This window comes from Cannabis sativa, chromosome 7 (assembly GCF_029168945.1).
Source record: "Cannabis sativa cultivar Pink pepper isolate KNU-18-1 chromosome 7, ASM2916894v1, whole genome shotgun sequence".
Classification (NCBI taxonomy): domain Eukaryota; kingdom Viridiplantae; phylum Streptophyta; class Magnoliopsida; order Rosales; family Cannabaceae; genus Cannabis; species Cannabis sativa.
In genome coordinates, this window is record NC_083607.1 from 53,699,107 (window position 1) to 53,712,968 (window position 13,862).

At 35.0% G+C, this 13,862-nt stretch overlaps 1 protein-coding gene across 1 annotated transcript in view; it reads left to right on the forward strand.

Annotated features, from left to right (window-relative positions):
• The window catches only part of LOC115709473 (callose synthase 10), a 125,371-nt gene that overhangs the window by 86,291 nt on the left and 25,218 nt on the right, over positions 1 to 13,862 (forward strand). The window contains exon 35 of the mRNA XM_030637591.2: positions 11,854 to 11,973. Within this exon, the coding sequence (XP_030493451.1) occupies positions 11,854 to 11,973 (120 nt within the window). The remainder of the gene's footprint in view (positions 1 to 11,853; positions 11,974 to 13,862) is intronic.

Here is a 13,862-nt window from a genome sequence, read left to right on the forward strand (position 1 = left end):
AAGATTCATGCTGGAAATTGGAGTACGACAGTAATATGTATGGTGGTTGGAGCTAATCTACCATTTTCAGTCTATGAAGGCTTTATTCGTAGAATGTGGGGCAAGTTAGAGATTGCTCAAATTGTTAGGATGAATGGGGGCTATACAATGGTCAAGTTTTAGGAAGAATCAACACAAGACCATGTCCTGGAGCATGGTGTGAACCAATTTGATCATGAACCAGTAATAACAAGGCCTTGGACTACTGATCTGGATGCTCTTCGCCTTCAAGTCAGTTCCCTTGTGGATCAGACTACCTGACCTAGGGCTCCAGTACTGGGAAAACAAGTGCTTGAGTGCTTTGGTTAGCACAATAGGGAAACCTATCATGGCTGACAAAGTTACCAATGAAATGTCCATGGTCAAGTTTGCGCGGGTGTTGGTGGAAACAGAAATCATGGACTCTCCACCTAAAGTGATACCTTTTTAAATGAGCATGGAAGACTGATGGAGTAAGAGGTAGTCTATGAATGGCTTCCTATCCAATGTAAGAAGTGTGATGGGTCTGGGCATGGTGCGAACTGTAGGAAGAACGAGAAGGAGCAGGGGGTGAAAAAGAAGGGGTTTGACAAAAAGCCTCAAGGAGATAAAAAAGATCTAGGAAGTAGCAAGGAATTGAACAAAGTAGAATGGGTATAAATAGGAAGCTGAGATAGGGTACGGTGAAAACAAAGTAGGGAAAGAAGCTGCTACAACTAACATGGCAGGGGTGTTCGAGACTATAGATGATGAGAGTCAAAGCAAGTCTGGGGATTGGCTCACACCAAAAAGGACTCAAAGAACCAAGGGAAAATAGAAGGAGGATGTGGAGAAAGTGGTGTCTGGCACTAGCTCTTTAAATCTATTTGAGGTGTTACAAGGGTAGGAGGTAGGAGTTAAAGGAACTCATTCTAACTCCATTATGAACCATGAATTGATGTAATATCATGTGCTGGAATGTTAGAGGCCTCAATAAAAGTAATAAACAAGAGGTTGTCTTCGATATTTGTAGATTAAAGAATGTTGGTGTGGGGGCTCTCTTAGAGACTAAGATGAGAGGTAGTAAGATTGGGGAGATGATTTCCAACAGGTTTACTAGTTGGGAGTACTACTCGAGTAGAGTTACTGAAGGCAGAATCTTGTTGATATGGAGGAAAGGATTTGTTAAGGTCATTGTGTTGGAAGAAAATAATAAGTATGTGCACTGTTTTGTCAAAATGGTAGGGCATGTAGAGGCTTTTTGTGTAACTTTTGTTTTTGGGTTTAATTCTTTGGAAGAGAGAAAGACTCTTTGGGTTGGTCTTGAAAGGCTCAAGTTTCCTGTTAAGCCTTGGATAGTGTTGGGAGACTTCAATGTTGTTTACAGGTATGGAGACAGAGTAGGAGGTAACTCTATATTGACTACTGAAATTATTGATTTCAATAACTTACTTTCCCTTGGTCTGGTGGAAGAGTTGAAAAAGGTGGGTTCTATATTTACCTGGTCAAATAACCATGGAGTGAATGATAGAATCTACTCTTGCATTGATCATACTTTCAAGAATGAGGAGTGGCTTGATCTCTATCCTAACTCCTTTGCTCTGTTTCAATGGGGCTGCATCTAATCACTGTGTGTGTATAATGGCCTTTGAGGTGGTTCGAGATATAGGAACTAAGCCTTTTAGATTTTTCAATCTCTGGGCAGAGCATGAGGACTTAAAAAAAGTTGTTCTTGCTAGTTGGAATAAGGCCATTATGGGTGAAGGGCTGACTTTTATATATTTTAAAACCCTGAGGCCTAAACGTTTGCTTAAGAACTTCAATAAAAACCAAATAGGAGATTTGGGGATAAACTACCAGGTGTTTAAGGGTCAATATAAAGAAGCTAAGAATATGGCTCAATCTAATCCAGGGGCAGCTGAATGGATTGAGAAAGAGAAGATTGCAGCAGACAATTTTTGCATTAAAGAAAAAAATGTTTCACAGTTTCTTAGTGCAAACTATTGGAAATTATTTTACCAGGATCTTAGATCTACTCACAAGTATGTTGATTAACACCCTAAATATGAACTTCTAAAACGATTATAAATAAACACATATAAACTATGAGAAACCTTCCATTGGGTGCAACGGAATAATATGTCTCCTTCCACTCAGATCTCTAATCCTTGTATCCTTTCTGTCGCAAAGTATTATCAAGATCTGAGCCCGAATGTCCTTCTTGTTGAATTACTTTCTTCACGATCTTCCACACTATGATTGAGGTACTACTTGCTGTGTGTGGGCACTACTCTATCACTAAGAGGATTCGAAACAATCAAGAAAGAAGAAGGAAAGAGAGTGGCGGCTAGGTTTAGTGTGATGGCTCAGGTTTTTCTCTGAAAGGAATAAGATGCAAAAGTTACTTTTCCTGAAGCCATCACTATCTATTTATAGCATGCCAAATAGGGTTAGGTTTGAATTATTTGGCATTAAAATAATGAAAATATTAAATGATAAAGCCTACATAAGTGCCCGGCCATGGCTAGTGGATTTGGGCCTCACTTTTGCAATTTTGCTATTTTATCAATTCTGCATCTCATTTTCTCAAAAACGCCAATTTTCAAATTCAACCATTTAAATGTCAATTTCAACTATTTAATAACTATAAATAATTATTAAATAATATTGTCTTTTATTATATTTATTAATTAGACCAACCAAAGTATCTTAATTAACAAATATACCCTAGAAACTCTTTCTTTACAGCTTCGCCCTTGCTTAGTGAAAAATTCACAAATAGACATAGTCTAATTTGAGAATTATAATTGATTAAACAAAACCAATTAAATGAGTCTTACAAGTAGAATTGTCTCAACTAGTGTGGGGACCATGGGTCTATATATCCAAGCTTCCAATAAGCAGATCAAGAATTTATATCTTAAATTCACTGACTTATTAATTCTTCATTGAATCCACGCATAGAACTTACAATTGCACTCTCAGTATATAGAACACTCTATATGTTCCACCATATAAACACGTCATTAGTTATTCATTGTTATAATCCTAATTTGATCAATGATCCTCTATATAGATGATCTACACTGAAAAGGAATTAGATTACCGCAACACCCTACAATGTATTTTATCCTTAAAATACTTAACCCCGTATAAATGATATTTCACCTAAGTGAAATGAGTACTCCACCATTTATTTCCGTTTGGTCAAGCTCGAAGGAAATCATCCTTTACTTTCTATTTTCCTGATAGAAGCTATAGATTCCACATTTATGTTAGCGCTCCCACACAATTGCACTACCGTGTTCCCAAAATGTACGTATCACCCTGACCCAAAAGTAGGCTTAACTAACAAATCAAAGAACACGAATAACACTCTTGAGATTGAACCTAATCATATCAGGATTAAGATCATTTGATCTAGAATCAACTAGGTGATATTGAATTGAATAGATATTACGGTAAGTTTAATAAATTTATGTCAAAGTTCAATATCGGTCCCTTCCGATGCATACTCCATGCATCCAATCCAAGCTTTACTTTAACCAATGATCTGGAAAGAACATAACATTTCTCCAAATGCAAGTAAACTCTGTTGTAGATTGTCATATCAGTAAAACCCCAGTGTTCTGATAAATCTAGGAATCTTTAATCACATAGTCATGATTACTTTCCATTGTGTTGACAACACAATAAACAGGATCAAGTATGTGAAAAGGGTTTGGATGAATTTATAAATCAAATAGACAAACAATTGATAAGGTGAACCAAAACATACACAAATGAATGAAAAATACTTCTGTTTCTTTATTGATATTGAATAAAATGGATTACATTGAAATGGAGTTTTATTTAGGGCATAAAACCCAAAACAAACAAGTAAGATAAACTGGCTGAGCAAAGGTGATGATAACACAGCCTATTTTTTTACTAGTCTGAAGAAAAGAAGGGATGACAATCGAATAGTTAGTTTCATTTCTGATCAGGGAACTATGGTTGATTGTTATTCAAATGTTGTTAAGGACTTTTTTGATCATTTTTAAAGCTTTATGGGGAGCCCAAGTACTGCCTGTTATTGAATAAATCTATCCTGGCTTGACCAAGGTCACAAGCTGAATCTTGATCAGCAATTGCAACTAATTTGGCCCTTTACTTTGAAGGAGATAAATAGGTATTTGTTCAGTATCCCTAACTCCAAAATTCCTAGACCATATGGGTTCGGATCAGCTTTTTTCAAGGAACTTTGGCCAAAAATAGGTGTTGAAATTAGTAAAGTTATACTTCAGTTCTTTGAAACAGACAGCATCCCTACTCAGCTTAATGAAACAGTGTTATCTTTGGTGCCTAAAATGGAGGTTCCTGCAAAAGCCATTGACTTTAGGCCAATAGCATGTTGTAGTACTTTGTATAAATGTATTACAAAGCTTATTTGCCTAAAGATGACAGAAGTGCTTCCTCACCTAGTCCATCAGAACCAAGGTGCCTTCATCAAGCAACTACTACAAAAATATGCTTTTTATCCCGATTTTTAGGGGCATTTTATCCCAGTTTTTGCTAAAATGAAAACTGGGATACATGCACGTGGGATAAAAGCTCTTATAAAAATCGGGATAAAAACTCACTTTTAATCCCGGTTATTATGGAGAAACCAGGATAAAAAAACTATTTTTAATCCTAGATTTTCTTTAAAAACTGGGATAAGAAGTAATTTTTTATCCCGGTTTTCCTATAATAACGAGTATTAAAGGTAAAAAAAATAAAAAAAAAATATTCTAATACTAACAAGCAATGAACCACTACAGAGATTTTTCTTTCCTTAATAATATTTTTGACAAAATATACAATAAGTACACATTTAAATCCTAAAAACTCAATACAACAAAAGCCACAAACCACCTTCGACAACCACGAATAGCGGCGAACCACCTTTGACAACCGTGAGTCATTATCAACGACCACAAATAGCAACCACAAAGCTTCGTCAACCATGAAAAACCATGAACCCGTCGACCACGAACGTTCACACCTGAGGAAAGAGAGAAGGAGAGAGAGTTGATCGGCATTTTAGAAAAAAAAAAAGAAGTAGGAGCACAGATATCTCAAGAACATAAAAGAAAAAGAACACGAATGGTACCTGGAAGTTTCAGAGGGCATGGAGCTCGGATCTAAACTTTGTTGACTCGTCTTTCACCAGAAAAAGGCCGCTGGCGTGGGATGATGCACGAGAATAGAAGAGCAGATTGCAATGAGATACACCATGGGCAGTCGCTTAGAGAGATAGGAGAGAGAGAGAGAGATTGGGTGGGAGGAAATAATAGTAACCGTAATAAAAAAAAACCCTAAACGTTAGTAGTTCCTTTTATATGTGTAGCCGACCCAACAATTAAAAAGCCCAAATGTGTGAGGACCTGTTATCCCAATTTTTAGATGATAAAAAGTCTCACTTAAAATGCTAAGTTGCGTTTGGCAAATGCATAAAAATAGCCTTTCTAACACTGTTTTTATCCGTTTTCCAAATAAGGCCCTTGTTCCAAACTTTTATTTAAGGCTCCAAAAGTAAAAGTGGGATCAAAAGTTTTATCCCACTTTATAATTTTTGAAGTGTAAAAAGTGGGATAAAAAGTCCCTTTTGATGTAGTGAGCATAGATCTATTGCTCATAATATTCTAATTTTTCAAGATCTAATCAAAAACTATGATAGGAAAAATGTCTCCCCAAGATGTGCTTTCAAGATTGATCTAAGTAAGACCTATGACACGGTTGACTCGAACTTTCTTGAACACTTACTAGCAGGTTTGAATTTTCCTACTAGGTTCATAAAATGGATTATGGTGTGCTTAAAGGGAACCTCCTATACTTTAATGATGAATGGAAGGCTTCAAGGGAACTTTAAAGGGATGAAGGGCCTAAGGCAAGGATACCTGATTTCACTTTTGCTCTTTGTTCTAATAATGGAGTACTTGACTAGAAGGCTCAAATTCGAGGCTAAGGAGAAAACTTTCAGGCATTACCCCATGTGCAAAAGTGTAAACCTAATCAGTTTATGTTTTCCTGATGATTTGATTCTCTTTTGCAAGAGCTCTAAACAGGATACTCATCACATTAAAGTGGCTCTGGATGATTTTAGCAAAACAATAGGGCTGGTTGCTAATTTAGCTAAGTCCCAAGTGTTCTTGGTGGGCGTTCATGATGTGGATAAACAAGCTATTCTTGAGGATATTCAGTTAGAGGAGGGCTCCTATCCTCTTAAATACTTGGCGGATTTTCTGTGGGGTGTCAAAGGTAACAGGAGCGAAATACATATATAGCCTCTTGGGAAAAAATCTGCTATCCAAAGTCTCATTGAGGGCTTGGATTTAGGGATAGTGTTACTTGGAACAGAGCAATCCTAACAAAGTATATTTGGGCTATGATGAACAAACATGATTTGATTTGGGGAAAATGGGTTAATGTGGTGTATTTAAAGAACACAAACATCTGGGACTACAATCAAACCACGGATGCTAGCTGGTATTGGCGCAAATTGTGTCACCTAAGAGTGAAATTTAATGCTGCAATCCTCATTGCTGAAGGGAAGAATGGTAAATTTAGTGCAGCTTCTGTTTATAACAGTACATTGCAGGTGGGGAAAGCCTGCTATAAAGAGGCAGTCTGGTGTAGAAATAGCCTGCCGAAGCACAAGTTCATGTTATGACAAGTGGTTAATGATCAATTGCTTATCAAAAATAAGTTTGTAAGATTTCAAATTGTGATGGATAATGTTAGCTGTCCAGTTTGTAATTCTGAAATGTTGAACCATAAACACCTTTTCTTTGGCTGTGTTTTTTTAAGGCAGGTGATTACTACGGTTTTTGAGTGGCTAGGTATCAAATCTTGGCCTTTGAATTTTGATGGTTGCTTGAGTTGGTTATCGAGCAAGGGTAAAGGGCAGAGTATGAGCATTTATTATGCTTGTCTTGTTGGTAGTATCTACAACATATGGAGGAATTGAAACAACTGTGTAAATGAAGAATTCTCTTTTACTACTTTGTAAATAGTCAATGAGATTAAAGTTGGTATAACGTGTAGTAATTTGTGAATGATACTTCTAATCTGGTATTATTGATGAAAATGAGGTGTTTATATAGGTTGATTACATAGTAGAATTAGGCAACAATCAAGGAAATTAGGAAAAAATACATCCTAAGCTAAGCTGCCAAATACACCCTAAATATAGCTGTACAAATAACTCTAGCTATTTACAAAGATATTTCTACACTCCCCCTCAAGTTGAATTGTATATGTTATACAAACCCAGCTTGGATTTGAATTCTTCAAAACTTGTTCTTGGTAGGGCCTTTGTTAGAATGTCAGCGATTTGTTTCTTTGTAGGGATGTAGTTGAGTTCAATGATCTTTGAATTCACCTTTTCTGAAATGAGGTGTCTATCTATCTCAACATGTTTAGTTGTGCCATGGTGACTGAATTTTTAGCAATGCTAATTGCAGCTTGACTATCACTGATTTCATTCATAAGCCTTTTGATCCACATCCCTTCACAAATACTTAAGGCCAAAGCTCGATATTCTGACTCTAGACTACTCCTTAAGACTACATACTGCTTTTTGCTGCGCCAAGTAACTAAATTACCCTATACATATGATCAATAACCACTTGTTGATCGTCTGTCAGTCAGCTCTCCAGCCCAACAAGAATCTGTGTAAACTTCAAAGTCTCGATTGTTGTATTTTCTGAAGTGCAAACCCAGACCTGGTGTCATTTTCAGATACCTTAGAATATGATACACCACTTCCAAATATTCCTCACAAGGATTGTGCATTTGTTGACTAACAACACTGACATGAAAGGCGACATCTGGTCTTGTATGAGAGAGATAGATTAGTTTTCCTACTAATCTTTGATAGCTCCCCCTCTCTTCGATTATCTTTCAAGTTTGGATCCATGGGAGTGTCAACTGGCTTGCTCCCAATCATTGCAGTTTCCTTTAGAAGATCTAGGAAATACTTTCACTGAGATATAACAATTCCTTCTTTCGATTGAGCTACTTCCATACTAAGAAAGTATTTGAGGGTTCTTAGGTCTTTGATTTCAAAAGCTGAGGTAAGAAGTCTTTTGAGATCTAAAATTTCTTCTGTGTCATCTCCAGTTTATATTATGTCATCCACATATACAATGAGAATTGCTAGCTTTCAAGTTGGACAGAACTTGAAAAATAGAGTATGATCAGCCTAGCTTTGAGTTATCCATGTTTGACAACTAACTTTGCAAATTTGTCAAACCATGCCCGAGGTGACCATTTCAAGCCATAAAGGGATTTGAGAAGTTTGCACACTACTCGACCACTGTAGTGTTTCTTCATCCCTGGTGGAATTTCCATATAGACTTCTTCTTCGAGATCCCCATTCAAAAAAACATTTTTTACATCTAGCTGATATAAAGGCCAATCAACATTTACAAATAGTGATAACAAGATTCTTACTATATTAAGTTTCGAGACGGGAGCAAAGGTCTCCTGATAGTCAACACCATATGATTGAGTGAACCCTTTGGCGACAAGTCGAGCCTTGAATCTGTTGATACTCCCATTGGAATTATACTTGATGGTGTAAATCCACTTACAACCAACTATCTGCTTTCCTTGAGGTAACTCAATGACAACCCAAGTACCATTTTTCTCAAGGGTATTCGTTTCTTCATCGACTGCACTCTTCTATTTAGGGTCTTTCAAGGCCTCATAAATGTCTGTGGGAATCTGAATAAGATCAAGAGAAGATACAAAAGCTCGATACGAGGTGTTACTTTCCCATAAGCAACATACTTTTCAATGGGGTGATTGGTACAAGTTTTGACACCCTTTCGATGAGGAATAGGAAGGTCGAGATCATCAATAGTAGGAGAAACTAACTCATGAGTCACAAAATCCTTACCTTCATGATTTTCAAGGTTGACAGGGCTTTGATGAGTGTTTGAACATCTCTTATCTTGCATGTTGGCCTCTATATTCCCAACTTTCCTCCTGCTATAAACACAAAGTTCTTTGTTACCTATATCAAATTGTGCTTGAGTTTGAAAGAGTGTTTGGATTTTTTGAGGAGGAAGGTGATGTTGGCTTGAGTGTAGAGTATGACGGATTTGATGTGTTTTCTGGAGACAGGTTGGATGTATTTTCTGGATTGATATCCGGTTGGACAAGGAAAAAAGGCAAGGAAGGAAAAGGTTTAGCACTTCAATGTTCGTGCACCATAACATTAGATTGAGGAAAAACAACTTCATGATTCAAAAGAGTTTCCCAAAACTAATATTCATGTGAATGCTCCTCCTGAATACATGATTTGGGAAAGAAAGATTGATGTGCAAAAAATGTGACATCCATAGTGTTATAAACCCTTTTTGAAATTAGGGAGTAACATTTGTACCCTTTTTGAGTGTGGGAATACCCGATGAAGATACACTTGTGAGATTTTGGATCAAGTTTTATTCTGTTGTGATCATAAACATGAACAAAGGTTGTACATCTGAAGACTTTGAATGGAATATCTGAAAAAAAAAAAAAAAAAAAAAAAAAAAAAAAAGCTGAGATGAGGGAATGTTGCAAGTATTTCTTCGGGCTTTGAATTTTAATACACGGCTAGGCATACGATTGACTAGGTAGGTTGCTGTGAGTAAGGCTTCCCCCCAAAACTATTTAGGAATATTATTTGAGAACATGATATATCTGGAAACTTCAAGAAGATGCCTATTTTTCTTTCAGCCACTCAATTTTGTTGTGGAGTATCAACACATGAACTAATGTGAACGATTCCTTGGTCTAACAAGTATGGACCAAGTATGGAGTTGAAATATCCCTTTCCATTATCAGTTTTCAAGATTTGAATCTTTTGGTTAAATTTATTTTGAATCATGGAATGAAATTTTTGAAAAATTGAAGCAGGATCAGATTTTTTTCTTTCACAAGGAAGGTCCATGTTGTCCTAGTATGGTCATCAATAAATGATACAAACCATCTAGATCCATTAATATTTATTACTCGCGATGGTCCCCAAATATTACTATGTATCATTGAAAAAGGTTGGGAAAGTTCGTAAGGGAGACTAGGGTAAGAGTTTCGAGTATGTTTAGCAAGTTGGCAGACTTCACAATAAAAGAATTTTGGTCTTTTGTGGACAAATAACTAAGGGAACAATTTTTCAAGATAACCAAAATTTGGATGTCCAAGTCGAAAATGCAACAACATGATGAGATTTTCATTCGAAACAGACACAGAATTGAAAACTGATTCTAAATTAGAGTAGTTACCATAACTTGATGTATGATCTTGTTTACTTTTAGAAGAAGCCTTGAGAATATAGAGCTCATCATGCATTTCAGCACTGCCAATCACCTTCTCCGAGCCATCAACTTGAAATTTACAAAGATTTGGATAGAATTTAGTTACACAATGTAGATCTCGAGTAAGTTTACTTATCGAAAGAAGATTGCAATTCAGTTTAGGGACAAATAGAACAGATGAAAGGAGAAGGTCATCTGATAATGTTATAGAACCAGTCCCTATCACTGGTGTGAGAGAGCCACCAGCAATTCTAACAGTTTGGAAATGAGCAGATGGTTTGAAGGTCGTGAAGACTCAGAAATCACCCGTCATGTGGTCAAAAGCCCCTGAATCAACTATCCAAGTACCGTTGTTGGAGGCAGCAGTAAACGTGTGAGATGTAGAACCTTGATGACACACAATATTGTCATTTGCCTCGGTTAAGGGTGATTTTGGGTGCTGCATAGACTGTCGAAGAGGATTCATTGCATTGAAACAAAAAAAAAATGAATCTAGAGATAAAAAACTTAGCCAAAGAAACAATCTGTTCTAGTGAAGAACTCGACAAAGAACCCTAGATGAAGAGTCACAGCCGAAGCAGGGAGTGCCAGGGAGGAAGACGTCAAAGAAATGATTGCCGGAGATGGCTCACGCGCCTACACGCGCGTGGCGCGTGTGGCTCAAGCGCCACTGTTCTGGATCCCAAACTTTGGGGTTTTGCCGATCGGGGCTGTGGAAAGCTTTTTGGATAGGAGGTGAGATTAGAAGAGGACTATAAACCAGATTTCTAAGATTGGCCTCAAAGAACTAAACCCTAATTTTTTTAAAGAGGGGCAGAAAGAAAAAAAAACGATTTTTTTAGTACAAATGCTCTGATACCATGTAGTAATTTGTGAATGATACTTCTAATCTGATATTATTGATGAAAATGTTGTGTTTGTTTAGGCTGATTACATAGTAGAATTAGGCAACAATCAAGGAAATTAGGAAAAAAAAATACATCCTAAACTAAGCTGTCAAATACACCCTAAATATAGCTGTACAAATAACTCGAGCTATTTACAAAGATATTTCTACATAACGTATAGATTGTATAGCTTACAAAGGAAAAAATTAAATCTTGATGTTAGGAAAATGATTTCATTTTTATTAAAAAAATTGGGTTGTAGGCCGTGTTGGGCTCGTTATATTTTGCCTTGGCAGTTTGTTTATTTGTTGGTTGATTAATGAAATCTTGTTAAAAAAAAAAAGTAAAAATGTAAGAATTGAAAACATATTTATATTTATACATGTATATATAGTTTGAAAAAATTCCTAAAGATTATTATTGAATAAAGAAAGTTACCTTCTAAAAAATGAAAGTAAATCAAATTCTTTGCTTCCAGCTGTGATCTTTTCCTGTGGTCTTGTTTTCCTGATGATGCATGTGTGTATGTATTTGAGTGGCTGATCATGTGTGCATGCATTGCAAGCTCTTTCCTTTAACTTGCGAGAGCTTCCTTTGAACTGATTTTGTCAACAAGTTCATTTGCTAATTTTTATATGCAGGAAATATACTCGATCAAACTTCCTGGAGATCCAAAACTTGGTGAAGGGAAGCCTGAAAACCAAAACCATGCCATAGTTTTCACTCGTGGGGAGGCTGTTCAAACTATTGACATGAATCAGGTCAGATATTTGAACGTATATATTAATTTTCACTTGGTTTCATAAGTATCTTTCGCCAGGTTGTGTAAACATAGTTTTTGTAGTGTTGGTTAATTAGTACAATATGTTGCTTGGATACAAGATTGTATTCTTATCCAACATTGAATTAATTGTTAGATGTGTATATATATAAATATATATATATATATATATGTGTGTGTGCAATGCAATATAAATATAGAATAGTTGAAACTCATAATTAATAATGAAATACAAAAATTAAGAAATTAATTAAATCAATGTTGCAACATCAATACTCAAAATTGCAAATAATAAATTGTAGAAATGGAGAAGATGAATATGTTACAACACAAAGTAACGTAACAAGGAGCTTTATAAACCAGAGATCCTTAGCCCCCAATATTCTCATACTCGAGGACTTAGTTCGAGGATACAACAGGAAAGGTGTCTCACCTCGTTGCTTCATTTTGCTTCTTGGGAGGTGATTTGTGATAGGAAGTTAGTCCTATCCAAGTTATACTTTGCACGGCAAGAGCCAAATAGTAGCAATGATGGAAAATAGTAGCTGATATATTGATAATAGAAAATAAAGTGAACAAGGTTGCTGGGTATTATAGATACCCAACACTCTTCTAAAAGCTAATGTTCACTTAACCAAACAATTCTCTACCTAGATCCCTTCCTTACTCATATAGCACCAATTCTCCAATTATAATACCCAATTATCCTTTTTATTTATCTTAAGGTCTATCAATACAGCCGCCCGAAATTCATCTTCTGAAGGTGAAGAAGATCAACTTCAATCTCTCTAGTCCAAGACTTTGCTCTTTTTCTTTCAAAAAACCAAGCCAATAAATGCAAGTTATTCAACTATGAAAGAAGGACCATCATTTAGTAAAGAATATTCGGAATAAATAATTCTTTTTATTGATTCCTCTAAATGAAAAAAATAAATAAGTTTTTTTACTCGGAACTATGATATTTGTGAATTTTTCCTACTGAACTTTTCTCAGTTGCAAACCCCTCCCCCCAAACTATGCAAATCATTGCAAATATTCCCATCGAGTTACATTCTTATAATTTTTTTATAACAATTTGCTTATGTGACTATAATCTATGGTATAATTGTAGTACAATGACTTATTTAATAACTTTAAGTTACATAAGATCTATTTTATTGACATTAAAAATAGAATAATTAGTAATTTTTTTTTCCTAAACTTTCGACAATGTTGATTCTTCCTCCTAAAATATACAGCTTGTTAAAAATTTTCCTGAACTTTTACATTTACAAAAATTTCGTCCTTCTGTTAGGCTCCGTTCTATTATTCAGTTTAAATGCTAACATATCTTTGTTAATTAAAAATTTTGTCCCCTAAAATTTAACAACTATCAAATCGTCAACATTAAACATTTTTTTTTAGTAAATCTTAGATAATTAATTTAGATCTTCAAAAAAATAAATCATTTTGAATGATGAAGAAAATTAAAAGAGAAATTAAATTTTTAACATTAATTGAGCGATTTAAAAATTATTTATCTTTTTTTAAAAAAAAAATCATTTTGATATAAAAAAAATATATTAAAAATTAAATTTTACAGGAACAAGCTTGAGTCTATTTTTTCTCTATAAATCTAAATTTGTTTAAGTAATCATATCCTTTTTCTAGTTTAATATCTAACTTTTTTTCAAAATAATTTTATATCTTTATTGTTTAATTAATTTTCTTTATTTTTTAAGATATGAGTTTATAAATATAAATAAATGATTTTTTCTTTAAAAAATCTTAGTTTGTTTAAATTATTTATTCAATTTTCAATAATTTTGGTTTAGTTTTTTAATATACGTGTTTATAAATAAGATAAATTTTGAAAATATTTTGTAGGAA